This window comes from Anarrhichthys ocellatus, unplaced genomic scaffold (genome assembly GCF_004355925.1).
Source record: "Anarrhichthys ocellatus isolate YVR2014 unplaced genomic scaffold, GSC_Weel_1.0 scaffold10, whole genome shotgun sequence".
NCBI lineage: Eukaryota > Metazoa > Chordata > Actinopteri > Perciformes > Anarhichadidae > Anarrhichthys > Anarrhichthys ocellatus.
In genome coordinates this window covers 3,384,124-3,410,934 of record NW_022280040.1, presented here as the reverse complement: position 1 = coordinate 3,410,934, position 26,811 = coordinate 3,384,124, and the positions used below count along the sequence as shown (strand labels likewise).

Sequence of the window (26,811 nt, the reverse complement as noted above, 5' to 3'; positions counted from 1 at the left end):
CTTAGCTCCGTTTAATAACATCCCTTGCACATAAAGCCACATTACAGCATTCTCAAAAACAGCCACACTTTGTGCATAATAGAAATATGGCAGCACTGTAAACACACCACAGAAGGACTTAATACATTTGTTCATCAGTGGGTCACGAGCGAAACTTACTGTTTCAGACTACAATAATAACATCTACAGCAATACTATACCAAAACTATTCAGTGTCAAATCACACAATAGTTAAGGCAACTCAACATTAAAGCACTTCATTCAATTAACTGTTACAGTAGTTAAGTAGTCACATAATTATACCCTTTATACCTATACTTTTAAAATGTGATAAATAACTTCGTAAAGGGTTATAGTTGTTGCTATGATAAGACATTTTAATTGTCCCATACTCTTCAGCTTTTTTTGGACTCGATGGCCTTTATCAGAGGGGCCCACCGAGACGTGCCATGTCTTCTTGGCTTAGCCTGGCTCAAGCTCGGCCACATGTTGCCCCTGACGTTAACGGGGCCATCGTACTCTTCGGCCTCTGAGGTGATCTCCATCTTCTGGATGATGAGCTTCAGGAGGTTGTGTTGCTTCTCCATCATGCTTGACATCTCCTTTGTCCTGAGGGCCAAATACATCAGAGATGTGGCTTAGAGACGGTCTTCATTTAAACTTGAATGGATGAATAATCAGGCAATACTGTTGAGTGGCTCCTTGTGCTTATTGTAGAAAGTTATACAGTAAATTACATCTTTCTGTGACCTGGTAACTGTCTTTATTTCTATGTAACCACTAGGGGTCGCTCATCAATCAAAAGTTGTTTGACATACCCTATGAATCTAACATAATTGTTGCATTCTTATTGGTAGTTTAATGTATGCATTCAATTTCCATCGTTTCAGTGGTGAATACAGTTTATGATTCCAGGGAATAGAAATCTCTCATGTGATTCTTATTAGCAACCTTGAGTGCTTTACCTGCATTTCTGCTTCCTGAGCTCATTCTCTATCACACTGCAGCTCTTTGATTTGACCTGCAGTTGATTCCAGACATCAATTTTCTCCTCTTCACCTGTGAGTAACTGCTTAATATAGTTCTGTTAACAGGTGTAAAAGTTGAAGAAAGGAATCTGACATTAGTTACAAAGACCAATCAATATGTTGTATCACAGTATCTGATTTGGGCAAGTATTGAGCATACCCTGGAGCAGCGGTGATTAGGGTAGATGATAAGGAAGGGTTTGTCAACTCGCTTCATGAACCAATAAGGCAGCTTGTCTTCCAGAGTGGTGTGCAGCTCAATCTGGGGTCAGAAATTCAGATCTTTTTAGCCAGAAGTGCAATTTTGAAGAAAAAAGTCTCATTGACTAGCTCTGTTCGACCTAAAGGTTATACATTCTTAGGCTAAACAAATAGCATTACTTATACTCTTAAATACATCTGTCAAAATAGTCACTTTTCAAAATAATGTTGACTTCCCTATACAGGCTGTGATGGTGTTGAAATAGAAGAAATTATAAAGCTATATCCGGGTTTTGTTACTCACAAACCAGCTGACGTCACAGTGATTAAGTCCACTTGATATATACAGATATACATATATCTATAAATGTATCTTATTTTACGTGTCCATGTTAAAAAGTTTACTTCTAAAAAGGCCTCAAGGACAAAGTACCACAACATCATATACTGTGCTTGTGTGTAGTTATTTGTCCATCAAGTCATGGCAGACTAAGCAAGCACAAACAAACAGGATAAAAGATAACTTTGATGTTTTGAAAATGCAACATACATAAAAGAAATAAAAATAATTCGAGGAACAGATCAGCTATTTCAATATTTACCTGCATGCCAATTCTTTTCAGGGCTGCATTTCTTTGTACTTCAGCAATGTCTCCAACAGCTAGACCGATCTACAACATAACCAAAAACCAATAAGAACCATATCATTTGTTACGCAATTTAAAAGTACTATCAGTTTTCTGTGAGAGGTAGATGTCTGTAAGGAGTCAATGAACATGGTCACAACGGGCTGTCAGAGCATACTTACCATCAGGTTCACCAGCAGTATTGGCATAAGCATAACAAACTGCACAAAAACAAAGTAAGTCAAGAAGCCGAAAGGAAGTTCATTCTTCAGATAAGCATCCAGGAAGTTACTTTGGTAGTTCAGCTCCCCGACCATCATCACAAACGTTTGCATCACAGAGAGCGGCACGGTGTCAAACTCTTTCTAAAGGTAAAATAAAAAGAATACCAGCTTTATCTATCACAGTTAAATGCTGCAGAGCCTTTTTTTAAAAGAGGTGTAAAATAATTCATTATAAAACATGCATTAGCTGGATATTGAATTTCTTTTTCTTTAAAATGTCTCCCTTCTGTTCAACGTCAGTGGGAAGGATTGTAAGCAATCATACACAGAGTCGAGTAAAATGCAGCACATAATATCAAGAGCATGTCACACACAAGCAGTACATTACAGAGTGATGTGCTGGGGACAAAACGTGTCGAACAAATGTGTTTAACCCATTACAGTGAGGCCTGAAGATGGTGTTATCAGTTGTCTATTTAGACCTTTGGTCAGTCTCTCAAACTCTTTGGTCCAGGCCAAGACACTTTGTCATCTACTGTCCTAATTATTCTTAATATGTGCTTTTTAATGTTCATGATACACAAAGAATGATTTTGTGGCCATTTTGGGAAATATGTTTATTTGCAAGATTGATACCATTCTCATGTCTGTACCGTGAATATGAAGGCCAGCAGCCAGTTAGCTTAGCTTTGCATAGTGCACTTCAAGACGATAAAGCCTTCTGTATTAATTGTTATAAGAGTTAACCAATCACTTGCACTCAGGTTCAAAGCATGAAGCAGAGCTGGGGTAAAAAGAAGTAACAGAAAAAGAAACTTTTAGTCTTCAGAAATGTTGATTATTGCTTTCTTCTCCTACCTGGTTTAGCATCAGAGCATGGAACGCCAAACTAAATGCTAACACCAGGAACAAGAACAGCATCACAATACGGCCCAGGGTCCTCATGATCTCCCAAAACATCACAACATAGATGCCAATGCCCTCAAACCTAGAGAAACAGGAGATAATAAGAGTTAGTGGCCTCCGCATATCATAAAAAAAGACTATGTTAAAGTGGCGCTTTGGAGTCAGAGTGAGCAGTACCTCTGGAGATAAAGAAGAAATCCAAGCCAGGAGTTTAAAACTGCGATGGACCCTGCTTGCCAGTGTAAAGAACCATCTACATTGAGGATGGTGGGAATTATGAACCAAAGACAGAGGATTGTAGAAATCCAGTCAATCTGGTTGGAATAATCCTTGAAGTAATTCCAGCGCTTTTAGTAAAAGAAAAGAAAAATCACCAAAAAACACAACTAATTAGAAAGACCAACTACCTTGCAGATTTTTGAAAACATGTCATGATTACACATAGACACAAACACACACGAAGAGGGAGCACAGAGGCCGCTGTGCTGAAGCGAACCAGTAAAGAATATTTGAGTTGACAGCAACAACGTGTGTTACTGTACGTGCAATCAAATATTTGCGAGTAAAAAGCCAATATTTTATCAATACATCTGTGCAACAAGCATCAACACGTAAACGTCACTCAGAAATGTTATTTATTTTAATAACATTTTACATTTGTTTCCAGTGAGATATTAATGATTTTATATAGTGACTTTGTTTTTGTTACTGTTGTTGCTCATTCAAATATCAATTCTAATCCTGTTTTGAATTTTTATTTTTTTGAAATGATATATATATGTTTTTAAAAGCAATTATTTAGTCATGTAGAAGAGCAGAGTATTGACAAGAGTAGCCACTAGATGTACTAAAATCCTAAAGATAACTATCCCTATCTGAAGGCAACCGTAGTTCTCCAACTCGTTTGCAAAGGGAGGGGTAAGCAGAGGGGTATTTAGTTGGTTGCAATCTGTAAATCACCACTAGATGTCATTAAATCTTACACACTGGGCCTTTAACCTTGTGAGACCTGTGGGACAATACTGTCTTCAAGAGGCTGTAGCGGTTCCCTATGCAGTCACTAAACAAATTGCATAAATTGGGTATGACTGGAAAGCTGAGCCTCTTGTAGATTTAATAAGCCTGATTGTATTAATGAGTGATGATGTTAGTCCCCATAGTAGCCGTTTGACGTCATTGTATAAAATGACCTTTTGTAACATCTAAGTTATTCCCAGCCTCAGCATGGGAACGACCCTATTATACTTCCATCATAATGTTCTAAGCCCTTTCTAGACTTTCCAAATTTGAATAGGCACCTAACCACAGCACAATGTTATTGCAGATTTGTGACTAGAATGCGTTGACACACGCTGCTGAGCTGCATGAAATGAATCTTTAGCTTCCCAGCTTTCCGATGGTGTACGCCACTTCTATGTGACATGTATTGTTGACTTGCTATTTCCCCCTAAAGACCACCTGTCCTCCCAACTAAAAAGGACAAAAATCCATCTATGTTGGTCTCTTCAAACGATCACGCAAACAAACATTTTATATTACTAAACATCTGATGTGATGTGGAAGTGTTTCTGGTAGTTATGATCGAAATGACGATAGTAAAGTGTGGAGGTGACATCCTGACAGCAGTGATTCAGTGACGCCGCTCATCCATCACACCTGATTGCTAATGTGTCCACACAGACCTGGTGCTGAACAGATTTATGAGCACACATTTCATGTGAGGTAACGAGACTTGCTTATTAACATTACCTGTTGTGATATCTGCACCAATTCCTTCATCACGGAGTAGACGCTGATGACCAATACCATTACCATAGAGGAGGACAAGAGCATACTTTGCTGTGAAATGAAGGATATTGAGATTTACTTTATCTAGAAAGATTGAATCATTGTGGCAAAGGTTGATGCATTTGGAACATACATTACACATATGCAAAGACAGAGCTTCAACTTCTTTAATATTATGATCATCAATTGTCAATAGTACCTCAAAGAAAGATACTTCCACCATGATGATACGGTGCTCGCCCGTGTCAGTGATGTTCATACTGGGCCTCAGAGTCACTATCAGGTGAGTGAGGGGCAGCAGGCCTAACATGTACATGAACATGTTAATCACATGAGCCAGGCTCCCATATGCAGACCTGTGGATTAAAACAAAGACGGTTTTAACACTAGAAGAATAACAGTCAAGGTGAATAATGCATTTGTATTTGATGCATTCAGAAGACTTTTTTTTGATGTGGTCTGTAAAGTTGCAACATACGCACCACTTCATTGCTAGGTACTTTTTGCAGACAGGGTGGTTGAGGAGTTCAATGCGGTTGTACTGCACCATCGCCTGCAGAAAGAGTAACAGCTTGCCGTTAATGGCACATTTTTTACAAGCGGGGAAGAACAGCCTGACGGCTACAGCATAAACGATTTAAAGGTATGTGAATCGTATAGAGTCACAGGCAGGATGTAGGATGACGTCAGCTGATAGAAAGTGTGTCTAACATTCGGATATATATGAGATTGTTCGTGGTTTGGTAATAAATCCAACAATGCAATGCGACTGTGTATTAAAAGAACAAGTGACCTCACCTGCTCCCAAACCGTTACCTACTGATTACAAACACCTGCCTTCAATCGAGCTCATCACACTGCAGTTCATCTAACCTGGTTCCTCATCCATCTCAAGATCGTTCAGTCAGCTACAGTAGTAAACGCCTCAGGCCTTTCCTTGATAATCTAGGCTTCCTTGTGATTTGCCTCCTCGTGTAAATCCCTGGCTAACCTTGTTCTCTTGTGCTCCAGGACCATCTTCTTCAGTCTACCTGCCAACCTGCCTGCCAACCTTTTTGCCTGCTTTCAAACAGCTTTTCCACCAGCCACCACCAGCAAGCCACACCATTACCTCACACTCATTTGCCTCGCTCCAGTCTCCCCAGCCATTGTTCGCCGCCCTCAGCTTACATCTTTTCAATAATCTTCTACTCTTGAGTCTGTGTGTGCGTTTAGGTCCATCGGCGAAACCCATAACAATATCAAAAATGAATTGACATCCTGCTAAGCACTTTGGAGCTTGAGGTAGGTTCATTGCTTACAGCTTTTGCCTCTTTAGAGCCGTCCCTTGATACATCAACTGCTAACAGTCAATAGAAAATACAGTCTAGCAATGCAAGATAAGATGTCTTGACTACTAAGAACCACATTTAGAAGCTTGTCCATACATGTATACCCAACTTATGGTAGCGTTAAGAGGAGGAGAGCAGCAACCTGACCTCAGTCTATTCCCACCTGAACCCTCGTACAGTCTATTCCCACCTGGACCCACCTGGACTTATATCATCCTGCCACCCTTATGCCTCTCTCTTACCTTTGTGCCCTTTAGCCAGTGAAATGAAAATCTGAGAAAACCTGACACCACTGTCCCTTACGGATGAGCTAGCTGACCCTAGTATGAGCCTCTACGTGCAAAATGTGAGCCTGTGAATACAGAGCCTCATTAAAGGGCGATGCGTGACTACAATTTAACTTTACTTCTTATCAGTCCTGGGGGAGTAGATTATTTGCATTCTATTGTACCAAAATTATTTCTGAGAAAAAATAAAAGTTGCTTACGTTGAGTGCAGCTAGTGGCTGAATGCTGTAGTCCTTGTTATACTTCATTGTAGCAATGGGAGCTTGGAGCCACCTGAAATTGTATTCAATCTAAAACATATAAAGAATTGATTAATTTGTTTTGCCTAGCATATGCTTCATACATCATAGACTGTTGTGGTGTTTTTTATTGTGTATTTTCTAGGTGTGTTACATGATAGTCAGGACTGTTGTGATCATCATCAGATTCCCTCACACAGCAGTCCAATAGGTGCTATTGAAGAAAGTAGAAAAACACAGTGACATACAGTTTTACACGTTCTTACAAAAATGCTCAACTAGAACCAATACAAACTGCAGAAAGAGACAAGTTATGAGGATTTTTTTCTTTTCTTTGCCAGTGGCAAACCTTGGTGGTCTCAGGCAGAAACTCAATCATGTCTCGTATGGGACTTCCATGGGAAGAGCCAGGTTTGAACAGGCACAAAGCCTCATGTGATCTGGAATGGAAAAACACAAATTAATCAGAAAGCTTTTTTTTTTTTCTAAACTGCTTTGCTGTAAAATGACAATGTTTGTGACTCGGCCTCCTTGTTGAAATCAGTTAAGTCCAAACCAGGCACCGCCCACACCTGCAGTTGCCTTCACTAAAATATGTTTCTGAAAACATGTGAGGTGAGAAAAAAGGCAATAGAGTAACAGAATCTTGATTCCTAATCGATCAGCGCGTGATTCACGAGCTTTGATTGACACTGTTAGAAAAACGGCAGAAGAACCTGAATTTCACAGATTATTTGTCTTATATACTTCTGTCAAGATACAGTGACAGTTCGAGCAAATATTATAACAAAAATGTATTTTTCATAAAAGTTACTAACTGCAGCGTCAAAGTCACTACAACCTGTTTAACCTGTTAAAAATGATGGACTTTGGTGTTACCAAGTGGTAGTTGTCGCAAACAGAAATCCACACTATACACCCAGAGTTGAATGACAAAGGAAGCACATAAATACACCTTTTAATTCTTTTAAGCTGAGCCTTTTACATTATTTAAGAGCTTTTTGTATTCATAACATACCTGTCACTGTCAATTACGGCATTGACCACATCTGTTCTCCCATTTTGCAGAGCTTCATGGAGGAACGAAATGTCATTGTTGTTTAAGGTGAGCTCTGCTCCGTGAGACAGCAGGAGCCTGACTGCAGCCACATGTCCCTCTCTTCCTGCGATGTGGATTGCAGTGTTCTGGTACATAAATAAAACAGGAGAGAGTACTCTGCATTTATAATTGAACACTGATGTCTGACTGTACTGTCAAATATCTAATTATTTACGATAGTTAGATATTTAGATAATCATTGGATTTGGACAATGATAAACCTTTTGAAATAATAGTAATTCATACCCCATCCTCATCTATTTTATCCAGTAACTTGAGATTGGCTGACAGGAGAATGTCCATCGTGTGTGTGTATCCTGCAGATGCAGCATGGTGCAGACAGGTCCAGCCCTTGTAATCACTGTAAACAAGAAGCAGAGTAGGGATTTCTGGCACTGCTTCACCTATTTCTAAGGACTGTGGAGTAGATACAAAGTCTGAAGAGGTCAAAGTACCAGCAACAAAATCTTGCTCTTGGTACTACAAGTGTTGCTGGACTTTTGACCTCCAAAATTATAGTGCAATGTGCTTTTGCATGTACAGTATATGTACTTTTTTATGTTTGTGCATGTTTTCCTCTACAAGCACATGAGTGTACCTGTGAAAGAGAGCTCCTTTGCGCAGCAGAAACTGTACCACCTTGGTGTGCCCCTCCTTTGAAGCCAAATGGAGCGGTGTCAGGCCTCGCTCGTCACCTTCATTTAGCAGACGAGAGTCTGTGATGGTCTCCAGTAATCGCTGACATGTATGGATGCGCCCGTACCTTAGAAGAAAAGAGGGATGAGGAGAAGCAGTAGAGATTTGTTGATCTCTGAAATAAAAAATGGTTTTTGTGCAAGGCCCACAGTACAGCAAAGCCAGAGGTCCGGGGCAGTTACAGCACAGTTCATCTTGGCGAGCGTGACTATAATGCTCAAAGACACTTAAGATGGCTGTCACAGGGCATGAACCTGTAGTTAAATTATAGGTAAAAGTGAGTCGGTAATTGTTAATGACTAAGGGATGCTGCAAATAGCAAGAGAACATAAATAGAAGTGACATATTGTGATGATCTCTCTTTGTCTCTGAACCTTTTAAGAAGGTCAGCAGTGTCGGTGCAGTGGAGCCGCTACGGAAAGCGAATGAGGTGTCGATAAGAGGTAAAGTATGATATCATAGCATGGCCTTTATTTGTCCTCAATAGTTCTAATGAAATAGGTGCACATGACAGAAAAATCTATAACAATAATGTGGAATGTCCACTCATTTCACACTATTAGTTACATAGTACATTTCTTCATATGTGCCTCTCTAATTGAAATCTATTCTTGGGACAGCTCCTTTATGGTCACTGGGTATTAACTATGCAATTAATAATCGGAAGGCTTTTGAGCACATACATTGCTAACAAGATTAAAACGACTGAGCAGTGAGGAGACAGTTTTAAATGTAGGCCCATTGTTCATTTTTCATCCGACTACTGTTTTTACAATTACAGAGATAAAAGCCTTGGCCTGAGGAAGATCGTAAGTCAAAATCCTCTTAAGATCCATGTTTGATTAATGTTTCATACTGTTGTGGTGTCATTGATTAATACATAAGACTTGGTACAGAGGAACTACTGGAATGTTTAAGACAACGAAGATGTCCAGCTACCTTTCCTTCCTAATAATAAAGTGTAGATAAGAATTGCAGAGTGCGCAGTTTTTCTTCAAATTGAATGCTGTAGCTTTAAATCAACATCATAGGCACAATATAAAAGGAACATAGTGCACCACATCCATCCCACACTGGTCAATGTCAGCTGCAGTGACATTTCTGGCACTTCTTTGAGCAAATTTGCAAACTTGGAACAACTTTGAGTGAAAATCAGGTCAAATCAGTATTGTTTAGTTTAATGGTATGGGAAGTCATGCCCTCGGGGACCAATCGAACTCACTGAGCAGCAAAGTGCAGGACGGACTTCTTGTCCTTCGACTTGCAAGCGAGGCCGACCTGCCCCGAGAGGCCCAGCATGTTCTTCACTGAGTCATGGATGCCCAGTCTGCAAGCGTAGTGGAGAGGGGTGCAGCCCTCATTATCCTCACAGCTCAGCAGCGCCTTCACACTGCCAAGCTAAAGTTAGACACATTATAAACACATTTATACATTCATACATTATAATATATATATATGTATAACAATATGTGTATTAGACAAAGCATTGACACAGAATACTTTAGTATGCTGCGGCAGTCATGCTTCGTAAAGGGTCACACTTACACACACGTATACTGAAATCATATGAATAATAATCAAGTGTGATAATATTAGAACACAGATGCAGAGAGATCCCATTCATACACCTTCTGTAAACAACTATCAAGTGTAAATATATCAGCCATCCTCTGAGGCTCATTTTGAAAGCATCATTATAGCTTTAGGTAAAGCTTACAATGTTTTAAAGGATTATGTGGCTTAGTGAGAGTATAATGAACTTCATCAGCCGGCCTTGAATGCAGGCTCAAGGCAAATCGATTAAGGGCATTATATAGTAATCAAATTCCAGTCTTAATGACATCTTAGTCCAAGCAGCATGCCGTGCATTTGATGAGTCACAAACAGGCTTCATTAACTGACCTGCAGTACTTCTTGTGGGAGGTTTTTCAGACCCTTGGGCTGGAGAATGGCCAGGTGAAGGAAGTTACAACCGCATATGTCTTTCACGTTGACATTTGCCCCTAAAAGACATGAACATATGCATGTGAGTGCGTCTGCATCATCAGGCATTTCACGAATGATATGAATACCGCTGGTGGTGAAGTACAGTAGAGTAGCTCACCGTTTGACAGTAGCAGAGCCACAGTTCTCCACGCTCCACAGCTCGTAGCCAGCAGCAAGGGAGAGTTTCCTTTACAATCCATGCTGTTAGGGTCTGCACCCTAAGAAGAGAATGTACTAAAACCTTATAATTCCCTCATTAATTACCACATTCAATTTAACACACATTGCTGCAATTACAAATGAGATTTAACTCTCGTAACAAATGAGGCCATGGGAAAATAAGCAGCATCTATATTAAATGATACACTGCATTTCCTGTGTTTGTTCAACCAGAGTGGAGTTTGCATGCTTGTGCATCGTTTTACTGTGCAAACCAGGAGGAGGGCGCTATTTTACTTAACAAATAAAGCTCCCTAAATTTCTCATAATCTCAGATAAGATGTGTAACATGAGATGTGTAGTTTGGCACAGGCACATGTTTATGGGTAGTTAAATGGAATGGACATTCGATGCATTTTAGATATTGATTTTGAAGAGTTTTAAACTCTGCATGGGAAAAATACAAGAGCAAAACTGTTAAGAATTGATTAAACAGTGTGTTTGTCTGCCCTAAAGTAAGTTAGACCTACCATCTTACCCCCATAGTGCTACTACTGAAGCAAAGGAGCGTATCATAAGCTGGCGTTATCAGTTGAGTTACAGATTTCGTCAAGAAACCCCAAGATTCTCATTTCAAAATGAGTTCAAGTTTGTTGGAAACACTAAAAAGTCATGCAGAGACAGGGCATTCAGGCGACACAAGCGGCTAACATTAGCTTTATTAGTTTGCTAGCTAGAGCTGATCAAAGCTTGATAGGCATAGCAACAGCCACTACGGTTTAACAAACTGATATTACTTGATCATAAAAACGAATATCAATACATCCTGGTTAGGGACATAAATTATACAAGTTTAATCTCAGACCAGACAGGGGATGAGGCGAGAAGCAACATTGTATTTTCAAAAGAAATTAAAATATGATATAACTTTTAAATCAACAACAATAAAAAAAAAAAAAAAACCTTCATCAAAGAGGCTAAGCGTTATCGCTGTCGTCACTTGATTTGTTAGTCTTTCCAACATATTAAAACCAAACAAGCCACCATCTCAAAACAATTAGCTGGAGTTCGGTGCCAAGTGGCGTCAATCTCTGCTGACCATTTCAAGATTTCAAAAGTAAACACGCTTAGTGTGGACAATTTTTATTTGCTGTTGTAGCCAGTGTTTGCTTATAGAACGAGTTGACAGGAGATAAACTTGGACCCTTTTTTCCTGGGAACACAGTTCTTTTAAAACGGTCTATGAAGAGCAGCAGATGGTGACAGATGGTCTAAAAGCAATAGGTAGCACCTTTAACATTTACTAAGTCAAGAGGTGTGTTTGAAATTGCAAATTTAGTATAATGGCAGAATGACCCAATCACTAAATGGAATCCAAGGAGCAATGAAGACAGCCCTCGGCACAGGTGGAAACGAAATGCAGTTGTACTGTCTTTATGGCAGGAGATTAATAACGCAGTCCCTGATATTGATGTTGGGAGTGTCCTGTGCGTAACAGCTGTTGGGTGTGTTCTCGTGTGTGTTTGTGTGTGCCTTATTTACCAAAGAAATTAGGTACTCAGCCAGCTCTGTGTGGTCAAATATTGTAGCCCTGGAAAAGTAAACACAGTTGTTGGAAACCAGCCACACATCACATGGATTTGGAAGTCACGGTTTTAACAATACTGCCAGATGTGAAACAAAGACAATCTCAATCTAATTCTGCCTTGTCAGAGCATGATATAACAACCATATGTTTGGACTGTAATGGCTCACTTAGATGAAGAACTTTAAAAACTAATACCTGGTATTCGGGTGACATTTATACAGTATACTCAGTATGCTCCCCTTGTCCTTGTATTGGATTTGACTGTTACACGGCTGTCTGCGCCAACACAAATAGCTTTTTAGATAAAAATCAATGTTGGAAGCAAATCTTTATTATGTATTCATATTATTGTTATTGTCCCAAATTAAAGCTCATTAGTCGGTCAGCCATACCCAGGAGTTTTATATCTGTGTTTCTCTTTTTTTGTCTCAGTGTTATAGCGTTGATAATATGCAGTTGGATTGATCTGTACACAGCATGACTAAGCAGTTGAGATAGTAACCACAGATATTACACATCTGCATAAACACAGTAGTGTATATTTTAAAGGGGCTCATGTATGAATAGTTTAATTGAAACAATGTATATTTACAAATTAACAAATTGTAACTATACAACGTATTTATGAACACAGCACAGCCAGCATCTGATTAGCAGAAAGACTGGAAATAGGGGGAAACAACTAGCCTGGCTCTGTCCAAAGGTAACAAAATCTATACCATCACCTCTAAAGCTCACTAATTGACACGTTATATCTTGTATGTTTAATCTACACAAAAAAAAACAAAAGTGTAAGTGTCAATTTGAGATTTTACGGGGGATTATGTGCCAAATGAACTCACTGGAATTTATATTGGGTGCCCGGCAATATATAATGATGAGTCTCTAGACAGTCACTGCAACCGTACAATAAATAGCCCCACACATAACAACCCCTCGTATCGACAACTCCAACCAACTGCTCCATTAGACTCCATGTTAAATATGACCACTAATTTCCCAAAGAAAGCAGACGGTACCAGTTTTGTTTATTGCTCTGGAGCCAAATTTTTTTAACACCACAAGCCTCTGAAAATGTGGGTGGCTGTGTAAAAGTGGCTGTAATTCCTCAACGGTCATTATGATTTTTTTGTTTTATCCATTGAATTAAAGCTGAAAGTCTACACTTCAACCACATATTGACTGATTAATTTCAAATTCATTGGAGTTGTGTAAATAAGCAAAATTAGAAAAATTGTGTCATGGTCCAAATACTTATGGCCCTGACTGTATGTAAGATTTTAAATGCAGGACTTTTACTTGCATTTCTACATTGTGGTATTCACACTTGAACTTCACAAACATTTACTTTATTATTAATTAACAACCAATCAAAATTTGTATTAATTAAGCTAAAAAAAGACTGAAATAATCATCTCACTGGTAACATTTTACTGTGTTTATTCCATTTTATTTATATCATGTTTATAATAATTTTCTATGTATAAGAGCATCTGGAGCACAACACATTTATTTTGGGAAGAATAAAGTTGTTGAATATTTGACGTCTCAAATACGAAATATAAAATCCTGCATTAATTTATCAGAGAGCAAAAATGTATTTAAAAAATAAAAAGTTCATGTGTGATGATAATTTGTGCTCATATATTGCACAAGATATGATCTATCAGGACTGTGGATATCATCGTTCTAAAAACAAAACACCAGCTTTGCATTATTTCAGGCACATTAATGATACATTTTTTTCAAATGATACATTTTTTTCATATGTCAGCCAGTCATTCATCTCAGAAATCGGAACATTCACGTATTAGAACGTAAACAAACTGGTATCCACCGCAACTAGCTGAAGGGCAGACTGGATGACATAATTTATTCTGCCTTTAATGTATAGTGGCTTTCCTATATCAGCTGTACTGTTATCAAACACACAGAGCCAAAGGAAGGTCAGAAGACACTGAGACACTGTCCAGCAGGAGACAAAGGTGAAAGACATGGAGAAGAAAGCAATGCAGGAAGAGATAAACGGCCTGAAAATCATGCTGCGCAAGGCTCTGACTGACCACATGGACTATGTGGAGATGGGCATCGTCCACCAGAAAGCGCAGCTGATGAAGACCGAGGACCTGCAGGTCGAACTGGAGCAGACGAAGAAAGAGAACGAGGCCTTGAAGTTGCAGCGCAGTGCCGCAAATCGGAAGTTGAGTGAGATGGAGGCTGAGAAGGCTGTGGGACTGGGTTCCTATCTAGTCGAAAAAGTCACCGCTGCCCTGAGAATGTTAAAGGGTCAATTTAAATTCACGGCCGATCCGACGGAGCCCGAGGAGGAGCTGAAGACTCTACTTGATGGAAGGCAGCGGGACGAGCGTTGCAACCTGGAAGAGCTGGAAATTTCCAGAAGCACGTTTCTTGCCCAGATGGCGATCCATGAAGAGGATGATCGGTTCATGCCTGACCGTCTCCTGTGGGAGGAGGAGAACTCCTACATGCTGGAGGAGAACAGAGACTCCTGTGTGGCTTGGCTCAACCATCAGAAAAAGAAGGCCTCCCTTCAGGAGGACCTCCTTGCTGTGGAGGCCCAGCTGGAGGAGACCAAAGCCCCCTCTGTGGATCAACTAAACCAGCAGAAGATGGAGAATGAAAAACTCCAGAATGCTCTGAAGGAGACCGAGGACAAGCTGAAGACTCAACTTGATCGAAGGCAGAGGGACAAAATTTGCCACCTGGAAGAGCTGAAAAAGTCCAGAAGCACGTTTCTGGTGGCGATCCATAAAAAAGAGACGGATCAGTTCATGGCCGACCGTCTCCAGTGGGAGCAGGAGAAAGCCTCCCTGCTGGAGGAGAACAGAGACTCCTGTGTGACTCGGCTCAACCATCAGAAAGAGGAGGTCGACCACTTTGCGGCTGCACTGAGGAATGCCGAGCAGCATTTTGAGGGTTTTCGAGAGTGGCGGGAGGAAAAATCGTCCCTCACTCGGGCCATGGAGGAGCTCAAGCAGACGATGCAGAAGAAAGAGCAGGAGTCGGTGAGCAGGGAGGCTGTCCTTCAGGAGGACCTCCTCGCTGTGAAGACCCAGCTGGAGGATCTGCAGAGAAAGGTCGCTGAAAAGAAAAGGAACAAATGGTACAGGTTCTCTGGTACGCTGTTCACTCCGCGCCGATAGGCAGGTGTCTGCCATCAGTGTGTGAATGTGAATAGTCTGATGGCAGGTGTCTGCCCATTTGTCTCAATAAAGTGCATTGTATTGTCTACGTTTTAAACTTTTAATTATTTTCTACGTTAATGTATGTCTAGTCAATATGGGCCCAAAGTTAAGTTGTTTTTTTTCGCTGTCACACCGAAACCCCATTCAAGTGAATGGAGAAATTTGCTTTGTTTTTCAGGATTTTAGGGGAAACTGCTGGGCAACTCTCTCTAGAAAATAGATAGCACATGATTCCCGATCAGGCCGCACGTTTTGATGTATTTTTTGCGCAGGTGTTGGCAACGCTGTGTGAGGAGAAGCGCGGCAAACTTTCTGCGAGTAAAGATTATTAAGCCCGATGGATTATATACAGTGTGCTTTTTTTCCTCTAACGATTCTGTCAATCAAACCCACGTTACCACCCCTGCATGCATGAGATTCTGACGCGTCTAAAGAGGTGTCATAGTCTGGGATTGGCCAATCATAGGCTGACAAAAGCCTCACATACACACAGGCAGACGAGAATTGATCCATGGTTCACAGACACAGACAGGGTTTAGAGAGGCCTCAGGCTCTCAACATGATGCCAAACTGCTGTATTTGGATAGATTGAATACTATTAGTGATAAAACATGTGAAATATATCGTTATATAGTATATAAAAGTACAATGGAACAGCTGGAACAGCTGCTTCCAAAATGACAAATTAGCTCGACCTCCCGTGGCCTCTCTGTACTAAACCTCTCTAACTTTTTTTTGCTTCACTTTATCAAAGCAAAAACTTTGCAGAGAGACTTCTGACATGCTGTGCTATGATTTGGGAGAGTTTTTAGCTTTCACCTGCATCATTAAAAAAAGATATTCATGCTTTCAGCGAACCTGAAACTTTTCAATTTGAGCTGTGTGCCATCTTCATTCACTGTTAACCAGTAAGATATACACAATATTTTCACATCTGAACACATCTCACAAGTGTTACCTGTACTATACCATCAAAATTATTAAAATAGGCCTTGTAATTACAGATTTACAGTCTATTTAGTATGGCTATGCAATTTTCGAGCAGAGGCCTAAAAATAGGGCTAGGGTTAAAGAGGTCCTGATGGAAAGGTCAAAGCTCAACACTAAAGACCAGCTAAAGAAAATCACCAACATAATTAATATAAAGTAAAATGTTCAAAAGGCCGAGTGTAAGCCCACCTGTGTAGAGGAGTCTGACCCGCACCATCAGTTAGGTTGATGACATCGTCCACTTGGTTAAAGGAGCACAACATCAGTTTGACTACATCAGTAGCCCCCTGGGTGCAGGCCAAATGAAGCGGCGTGGACCTGTCATTCTGCACATAGTATCAAACACGGTTTCATTATGAACGATGAAATATGAATATAAATATAATGAATATTCATCAGCTCAGCAAACAGAATTATGTTCGCTCTATGGAGAGACACCGTGACATACGAAGTTAGACAGAGCAGAAGATACAGAAACACATACTGGAATTAGCATGCATGCGTGTACTTACTCACACACATACATATTGTACATTTCCTCAGTTTTACATGAGGAAATTATCTCCCAGACTTACTGGCTGAACACTGGTGGCTGTAACACAAGCCTTTAATGAGATAACCAGGACTGGCAAGAGGAGGTCAGTGATCCACTCAGATCCCACAATGTAAGTGGAGGTAATTTGTGTCAATTTAGCCAACCGAAGCTATTACTGCACTCCCTATTCCTGCTGTAGCTCTGGCCACTACCCCGGAGCCAGATATCACGATCACTCCCAGATGGGCATGTTACGACTGACATGATCTGACAGTGCAAGCTTGCAACGGACAGATGGAAAGCAATATATGTGATCTGCAGGTTTTGACATGTTTATGACCATGCTATGCAGAGTTGTAAAAAGAAAACAGTGGTGATAAGCAAATGAATGGAACAGAAAGGTTAATGAAAACCACAGATTTATGCAGCGTAGAGATTTACACGTTTTTTTTTTTGTTGATGTCCCTACCTGTTGCTGGTCAACTTTGGCCCCAGCAGCAATGCAGAAACGGATAGTCTCGATATTCCCGCCACGTACAGCCAGATGGAGGGGACTGCTCTTGGACTTGTCTAAATAGTTGATGTGAGATTCAGCTTGGTGGCCGAACTTCTCTCCTGCCAGAAGAGAATTGTATCAACTGCTTTATTGTGAATGATGCACTGAATACATAAAAGCCTCACGATGAAGGTTTCTTAGTTAATGCTTGTTGGTATAAGCTTATTTGTTTTTATCACTGACAAGCTTTCAAGAGAATTTCAATTACACTGCCTCTATTTTATACCTTCCGTCTTTGACTTTAAACTTTAGGTTCTTTGTCATTTTTACTGGAAGGAAGTTGTAAGTAATTGTTTCTATTCATGTTGTGCCGTGAGTGTAAATTCCCAAACAGCACAAGAATGTGAATAACCATTAATTCCCTTGCTGAGCAATCACAGAAATGTCGTAAATATTTTGTGCTCGAACTAAATCTTTCTCCAACAACATAAGATTTGCCAAACAGACCTCCCACTGCGAATAAACACACTGTGGCATCTGGCCTGTGTACAAAGTAGCTCATTCTTCTCAATGTCTCCAGGGGCTCAGGTGAACTCTCTTCTTATCGCTCAGTTTAATGTGGTGTTTGGCCTTGTAAAAAAGTCAGCACTTTTATATTTTTGATGATTGATCGATCTTTTTGTCATACCAGCCTTCAGGATCACTTCCATGGCTTTCTTTGCACCTGCGAAGGCAGCCGCGTGCATAGGGAAATGGCCGAGCTTGTTCTGTTTGCAGAGCCGCGCTCTGTCATGCTTTAACTTTGACAGATAGGAGAACGGATGGAGAGGAAGACAAACAAGAGACAATTCTTCATCAGAGGCAAAGCTGCAGAGGGCTGGCAGTCAGCATGAAGGACAGCTACATAATCTGTTCCGTGCGAATGGAAAATTATTGTTTACTGGGTCGTGCAGGAAGACATGAGTCTGAATGCATCACTCTTGTACATACCAATATGGTGAGAGCCTCAAAGTTATTGAGGGAGCAGGCGAGAATCAATGGGGTGTTCCCAAGGTCTCCCTCAAGATTGCAATCTGTAGCACTGTAGGATACCAGCAGCTGCAGGGGGCAGAGGTAAACATTTAAGAGTGAGCTCCACCCTGTTTCTGTCCTCAACTCTCTATAAGCCTGCATCGTTTATCCTCCAAAATACCGCAACTGTGTCAGTTTGTCGACAGCAGTCAGATGGGGATGACGGAACAATGTCTTTCCAAGTAGACAGTTAAGTCAGGTTTTGTCAAAATACATAAACCGTTGACTTTAGAGTCCAGCGTTGCTTTAAGTAACACATTCTTGAGCTTGAAAAGATGTGATGTCATGATTGTCAACTATCCTTTTTTAAGCCTACCATATTTTTATTATCAAGGTTTTTTATTGTCATTGTAAGACACAGGGTTGTACAACAAAATGTGGTTGTAGTCCCTTTACGTAAAAAAAGATAAACATTTTTTGTTGGAGTGTAGATGATAAGGTGGAGTTGAGGAGTCTTGTAACCTGAGGAAAGAAGCTGCTCTGTAGTCTGGAGGTACAGCAGCGGATACTCCTGTATGGCTTGCCAGACAGCAGCAGGGTGAACATGCTGTTGCTGTTATTAAGTCTTGATGATGAAACAAATGTACTTCCTGTTGGCATACTGGGTCTATCAGAGCAACTAAAGCTTAGTTTACATGAGTAATTCAGTCGACTCCATTAGGGACTATATGAAAATTTATTTGAGAAAAATCCCCAAGTCAAATATCTTCAGCCCGGCCTTCTCACCTCCACCAGGTCGTTGTGTCCGAGGCAGACAGCCAGGTGCAGAGGGGACTGGAGGGCCGTGTTGAGGATGTTGGGGTCGGCCCCCAGGTCCAGAAGAGCCCGGCAGCTCCCCGCCATGTTTTTCTCCACTGCCCAGTGTAGCGGCACATTGCCCTGCTCATCACAGCTGTTCAGGTCTGGGAGAGCACATGCAATATACCACCACCCCCCCCCATACACACACACACACACACACACACATGCAAAGACATAAGGCTGCATGTAGATACAGTCAACTTAGACACAGTACTTTGTAATGTAATTATCAAACATACTGCTTTATATACTTTAAAAACAAACATATTTCACCCTTGATGAAGAGCAACTTAAGATAGATGATGGAGGCAGGCTTACCCTGTGAGTCTATGACGGTGGTGATGAATTGGATGAGGTCGACGCAGTCACCTGCTGCGGCGTGATGAAGGGGACTAGCCCCACATTCATCTTTCTCACTTAGGACCTCTGGACACTTCCTCACCAGGTTCTCCAGGAGAGCCAGGTCACCCTTCTCAGCCAGCTACACAGTGATGTAGGATGTAATACAATAGGAGTGTGATGACAAGAGAAGAGCCTGTAATCCACTTTTCCATTAGTCTGTCTGATTTCACCACAGATTACATGATAGCGAGAATTCATGTAATTGATGCTAAAAGGCATTAACAGCGGTCAGTATCTTGTCACTGCTACAGTAATTCAAATATGATATGTGTAGTTGTTCAATTTTCTGGTAAGTTTGAGCACAGCAACATACATTGTCACACAACAGTTGAGTTGTCATTCGGTCTCTATTCAGCTCTTTATGATGACTTTCTTTGAGGTTACACAGGGTTGGCATTACTGATGGGGTGTTACATAAACACTCCTCATATTATAAATGCTTGTAGAAGAGAGAACCAACAACTAAAAATGGTTTCTTCTGGAGAAAATGAAGAAATTCATACAATTTGGTGACAGCCTCACCTCGAATACATTTAGTCTCGCCAGGGCTGGATCCTCATCCTCTATCACATATGTGTAACAACTGGTCTGTCGGGCCACCTCCCTGCCGAAGTTCATCACTCAACTGACACTCAGTGGAGACATGAAGGGTGACCGCAATGACACGTGTCTAGATATAACAACACACACATACACACAAGGATGCACATATCTGTATGCATGCAACATAAAACAAATCCACTGCTTCAACAACTGAGTACATAAAACCTGCTTTCCAAGCTACAGGAACACAGAGTGTTATGTGACCGAGAGGGCAGATAACGCCTTAAGCCATTGGCTCCTCTCGCCGTGAGGGATATGGGCACAGATGACTTTGTGTTTACCCGGAAGGACATTCGGATCCGCCGAGCGTTTGGAGGTTAAAGCCCTTCTGTTGAAAAAAAGCAATTATGTTCTTCGCAGCTGGGGGGCAGCTTGTTTGAGTCAGTCCTTGGGTGATCCTGGGCAAGCGGGATTGAGAGAGACCTTGTAACTGTATCGTACGAGGCCCTCAGTCAACATAAAGGCCAAACAACAAATGCCATTTTTGGTGGGCAAATTACTATGGAGAATTCTCATTGGAAATCCCCTCGACCTTATGCGGCAACATTCCTTTGGTGTATAGTGTGACTGATGGGAGTTGTTTCTCATCTCAAAACAGCAGCTTTACCCCAGGTGGATAGAAGTCATTTCGTGGAAATTATATTTTGTTTCCATCGCACACTTGATTCACAGTACATCTCTGTTATTGACAACACACATTTAAGTAATACTGCACTGGTCAGTTCACCTGGATGGAGGTTCTACTGTATAACAGGGCCTGCTCTTTTGCTGGCTCCTTTAAGGTGAGCAGAATGACGCTCTCCGGATGAGGGATCAATAATTTACTCTAACCTCCGTGTGCTGCGGTCACCATGGTGATCAATTTAATAAAATTCTCCTCAGGCAGCTCTGCAGATTAGTAATAGATTCGTCTGACCAGTGAATAAGGAAAAATAAGTATAAAGTAGAAGTGAAGCTCTTTCTTGAACATGTGGTCTTGGCTTCAGGGAACTCGCACCAATTATGAGCTTCATAGGTTCCCATACTGTATAGACTAGTGATACAGATGTTACATCTGCCTAAGATCCATACAATGTAGTTCACCCATATGTGTAATAAGATACCTAAGTCAATATTTCCTTTATGATCCTTCAATATTTTAGTGCTACTTGACTTTGATCAGGCTCTCTTAAGTCTTGACCATAATGTAAAGAAAATGATGACTCACAATGAAAGCCTGTACTGCACCAGTAGTCTATAGCTCACTTCATCTCTTCTGTAGTCCAGATAGGACTTCATAGTACAGTAAAGCTCCCACAATGCAACCTCATTTTCTTCTGATTTGATTGTGACCCACTGTTTATGTCATCCTTGTCATTGTATCCGAGTAGCAGCAATAAATTAGTTTAATTGTTTTCTTTTCTTTGTGTACAGTAAGAGCACTAATGGCCACCAGTAAGCACATTTCCCAAACCGTTAAAAAACAAGTCATACAAGTATTTGCATTCAACAACGACATCCTTGCGTGCAAGGCATTTGCTTCCACAGTTCAGTCTCACAATGTTTATATTTAACAGTATACAGTACTATTTTTTATACATATGGGGTAAATGTTTGCTCATTAAATTAAAAAAAGGACTTAGTTAAGTTAGAATACCTAAAATGATAACTCAGAGGTTAATAATAGTTGCATTCTTAATCAAGAATAGATTTTTGCAGCAAAATAACTAAAATAAAGTTTAAAGTGTCTCACTGGACTATTAAATAATGAACGTTGAACAGAAAGAAACAAAGTTATGATAAAACATTTTATCATAATAATTGATAAATAAATAAATTGAGAGCATATTTAATGAGGAAGTTTATGCTGCGCTCAATGCGAACACTTGTTGGATGTGACTCACACTGCACAATAACTGATTCTAGTCCGACTACATCAAATACAATTAGTTAAATTGACATTTTGAGTGAAACACCAGCTAAAGCTTTAAACTTAAAAAAAAATATTTTCCACAATGAAAAACATTTTTCAGCATTCAAAATATCCCCAATATTTTCATTCACCCCCCGTAGTTTCTGATAAATAAGCAGTAAAGTCCAAACATTAAAGACAATGTTGAAGACATGACTACTCACTGTATCTGTGTGATGAGCTGAGCATTCAGGATGTTCTCACCACTGCAATGGAGCTTTAAATAGTGTGGTGAGCGAGCTTTTACCCGGTCTGTCTCCTAATGCAGGCAGGACGCTGCCCCTTGTGATCAAATGACTCCCCTGATGTTTTCACAGAGAAGAAGGCAGCTCATGTAAGAGGCAGTAATATGAGAGGACAACAAGTATCTGGAGAAAATCATTTGATTTGTCTAATCTTTTTTTCACAATAATGGTGAAAACCTTTATTTTTCTTGGCATTTTCTTTCCACTAAGAGCAACCAGAGCCAAATTAGCCTCTGTCATCATTTAAAGTTTCCAGGGCTGAACTTGTATTAGAAAGGCTCTCTGGCATTTTCAACAAACCATAGAAGAAACTAGACCACCCAGCTGCACTGAACATATACAATTTATCAAAACATTTCTCTGTAGAGGAAAACTATTTTGTTTACCGCCCGGGATGAGGCGGAACGCTGCTTTTTCCCTTAATTAACAAGTGACAAGATAGAATAAAGACGACCATTAAGACCTCCTTGTTGATGGTGAGGATTAAGGAATATTCCTCAGGGAATCTTTATCAAGCAGGATTATCAGATGAGGTATATCATTAACTAAGGATTATAATAGTATTTCGACCAGCATTATCATCAAGGGAATAAGTATCATGTGAGATTGTAGACTGGTCTTTGACTACACAAAATGCATATTCTAGCTGCCATGCCAGCATTACTGCATTTTAAATTGAATACATTTTTTAAAGTAAGTTCAAGTTTCAAATTTTAGTGAAATCTCTCAGCAACAACCGGATGGATTACTGTTAAATTCACAGATGAGTAATCACTATAGTGATTAGAATGAACGGCAACCTCTGACTCAGGTCTGGTTTATAGCTGCTGCACCATAATTAATTAATTAATATATATGCAAACAAGCAAACAATTGTCAAATTTTATTGAAGATCTTTGATGGTCCATCACACTCCTGACTCAGATCCGAACCTATAGCAAAGGTCTAACAGCTCAAAACCCAATATTTGCCTGGTTATTGTTCTCACAGGTTATCTTTGAGATGTGTTATTGTCTAAGCAATATTTGCAGAAAAGCCATGGACATGCAGCAGAAGCAGAGCCAGTGTCACGAAGCGAGTATTATCTGAGCTTGATGAATTGCCTGGATCAGGTTGTATTACATAAATAAACACAAGTAGAACCAGGACAATATGGCCGTGTTTATTTAGGAAATGTACGGTGGGTGATGATTTAATGCATGGAAGCGAGGGGGAGGAAGACCAAGTGGTGAGCATGTGTGTGTGTTTTGATTTAATTTGTTTCATGGGCTGACTTGCTCCTGTAGTGGCTAGTAATGTAGTGGCTATGTAATGACAATGGATTTGACTACTATGGCAGTCAGAAGGAGGACATGTGTATTTAGCAGAAGTGAAGTGAAGTGGCGCCCATGTCAGAATGCTCCACTGCACCTGTCGAACCGCAACTGCTGACGAGTCGGTTACCAACAGCTCTGGTGTTGGAAGAGTAAATTATACATTCATGACATTATGCAGAGAGCATACTGCATCAACTATTTAATTTGGCACATGCTTCCCCACATTCTCACCCGTGCGTTTGATACTACAATTACTAATACAAGTAAAAAACTTTATTTCCAATGTACATATCATCCCTGATTTACATATTGAGTGTTTTATTGGCAACAGAATCCTTAGGCAACAAAGAGGAACATTTGTGATGCACGTCAACCGTAAGAGTTATTTAAAGCTTGCTTTCAGTAGAAAGTTTACAAAGTGTGAAACGGACAGGTTAACGTGACGCTGTACATAAAAGTGGCTGAGAACAGCAATATGCAGAGTGCTTTAACCGTAGAGCTGTCAATCATAAGTTCACAACAGCCTAAGTGGTGTTGGTGTGGGTGCGTATGGATGTGTGTGGTCCTGGCAACATGTGGCACTGCTGTTCCATTACTTATATATGTGGTTACCTCTTAAGAGTGGTGGTGTCCTTGGGGACTGTGCAGAAGGCCTGGCTGCTTTTTGTCCTCTGCTGAAAAGATGGTCAGCATGTTTGACTTTTCACACGAACCGGTCACTGAATTATATTCAAGCAAAACATCACTTCCCCATCCATGACACCAAACATGAACTGACAAAACATTTCATGATGCTTATGCTCGTTTCAGTCGTTTCCCTGCCTCACAAGTGACGAGCCAATCACACAGTATAAATATGATTGCGTAGTAAATCTCTTTAGTCATACTGGGGATTAGACTCTTTCGAAGCATATAATGAAGAGCTCAAAGGCATGCTTTTCAGGCTTCACTGTGATTTGGAGTTTTGCCAGAGACACATTTCCTCAATTGAAAGGAAATAATGTACGATGCTTATATTTCTCCATGTATTTTCTCAGGGCGATTAATTAAACGTTCTGAATATTGACGTCAATAACAATAGTACAAGGGTGAGATTATTATTCTGCAGACTATTCCCCACAATACTGAATGAATAATGAATGTCTGTGATTTGAATGTGGTGCAGTAGTATCTCCCACATCAAGACATCAAAATCCATGTCGTGATTTTGCTTTGTGTTCATTGTAAGTAAACACCATAATAATTAACTGCAGAATTTGAGGACATAAAGTGTCAGTATTAAGATTTCCTTTGTGCAGATTTAATCAAATTTTGTAAGCAGCACTTTTACTGTTATTATTTTTGCTCCCCACAATGTTATGAAATGTTTATAAGACCCCATTGACACACATGTGTGGGGGCCTGGAGGTGACAAGGTAAATAAAAAAAGAAGATGAAAAAGTATACACACAGTACATGTCAAGACAGAAAATATTAAATCAACTTGTACAATAGAGGTCAAGTAAGTGAATTTCTGTATTACCACATTCATTAATTTCCTTCTTTATTCTTTGCTTTTCTATTTTGTACGTAGGTCTAAATCTATGTGATCTTTATTTGAAATATATATTTATGAATTTTATTTTTTTCCACTCTCAAAATTTGAGAGCAATGTTGAAGAACAAGAACAATGTTCAAATGATTTGTGCGCGAGAGGCTGAGCGGTCCGAGCTGTATTGGACATGAGAACTAACAGATAGATAGATGATGGTCCCTTCTTTCAGGCGACTAACAAGTGTAGTATCTTTTAAATCACTTGGTCTCTGTCTTCTTCCCTCTCTATTCTTTGTTTTCTGTCTCTACGAAGCCCCAGCTGGTCCGAGCTAAGCTGAGGTGAGCTCAACTGCATTGTCTTGAGACTACCGTGAGCATTATGACTGCTGGAACCCTCTGAGGTCTAAATCCTTGATCCTGGTGCCGGTGATTATCCGTGTGGATTCACACAGGTCAAACTTGAAAAACAATCATGTGCTACACAGGCTGCTGCTGCTTGTCAGGTCAGAGACAGCATCATTGCTTTCCCATCCCAGCTACACCATCTGCTCAATTTGTAAGGCAATGCCCTCACACACTAGTTATTATCCTACGTCAGGAGATTATAACATTGGTCGATGTGCGTGCGTGGGTGTTTGTGCGTCTCTGTGTCTGTCTACAGCTAATCTTGCATACTGCTTCACCAAACTGTATAATATATTGGATGCTCATTTATGGCTGTATGTTCAAGGACCGCTCATGGTTGAAGTGACTAACACTTTCTCATAACACCTTTTTTTTTGCCTACTTTGATAGCCTACTGCCATTTACTGACTGTTAATCGCTAACTCTTCATTCACTACTATTAACCGGCCCCAGTCAGGCTCAGTGGGGGAAAACAGTTTGCTCAGTTTTATTGTTGTGGATGGTTTGGTTGGTTATCAGCTAACGGAACCATCAGTACACACACAGCTGAGTGCACATTGTGGAACTGTGGAAATTTTAAAAAGTTTTTTTTAAATTGGCAGCTAGATATTGGTATTGTTGTGACAAATATTCATATACAGTATCATTTTCACGCAGATCAGTAATAACTCCAGGCTAGGACTGAATAAGCGATGGATGTGTGTTGCAGCTGTTTACTGAAAGCAATGCACTTCATGTGATTCTCTCTGCTCCATCCCCTGACGTACCTGGAGGACCACTTCCCCTGAGTCGACTTGTAATCCTCCATCTGTCATGTGCTCTGTTCCTATCATTAACAGTGAATTTACACTTCAACGGCGGACATGAGGAGTCCTCTCGTCCATAGTGGCTTATAGTGTCAGCAACAAAGAGTAAGCTTCATTTTTGAAATAACCACCATTGCAAACTAAATGTTCAGGAGTGCAACTGTCCATAAACATGATCGCAGTTTTTGTGAGAAAGTTCTGAATTGTAAGATAATCGTGACGAGGGTTATGCAGTTGTGGTGGGGAATGCTCCCCAGTGAATGAAGCATAGGGTGTGTTGTTCTGAATGCAGC

The 26,811-nt window shown here is 40.4% G+C and overlaps 1 protein-coding gene across 1 annotated transcript; it reads right to left on the bottom strand.

Annotated features, from left to right (window-relative positions):
* On the bottom strand, positions 1-22,407 carry trpa1b (transient receptor potential cation channel, subfamily A, member 1b). The gene is made up of 28 exons (XM_031849818.1): positions 22,378-22,407; positions 20,182-20,329; positions 19,576-19,738; positions 19,183-19,358; positions 18,376-18,483; positions 18,074-18,185; positions 17,359-17,504; positions 16,544-16,680; positions 12,113-12,161; positions 10,530-10,629; positions 10,328-10,428; positions 9,648-9,823; positions 8,328-8,492; positions 7,976-8,090; positions 7,649-7,815; positions 6,980-7,070; positions 6,785-6,844; positions 6,592-6,681; positions 5,256-5,326; positions 4,973-5,129; positions 4,735-4,824; positions 3,163-3,332; positions 2,938-3,067; positions 2,038-2,220; positions 1,832-1,900; positions 1,189-1,290; positions 966-1,084; positions 1-609 (listed from the first exon to the last, which is right to left on the bottom strand). Exons 2-28 carry the CDS (start codon positions 20,275-20,277, stop codon positions 396-398), a joined length of 3,357 nt encoding a protein of 1,118 aa, XP_031705678.1. The 5' UTR covers positions 20,278-20,329; positions 22,378-22,407; the 3' UTR covers positions 1-395.
* Positions 22,408-26,811: the final 4,404 nt, after the last annotated feature.

Coding starts and splice junctions, on each gene's coding strand:
- trpa1b (XM_031849818.1), bottom strand. CDS start 20,277: ATGAACTTCGGCAGGGAGGTGGCCCGACAGACCAGTTGTTACACATAT. Junction 5,130..5,255: donor AAGTACCTAGCAATGAAGTG/GTGCGTATGTTG, acceptor TTTAATCCACAG/GTCTGCATATGGGAGCCTGG. Junction 4,825..4,972: donor TGGAAGTATCTTTCTTTGAG/GTACTATTGACA, acceptor TTCATTTCACAG/CAAAGTATGCTCTTGTCCTC.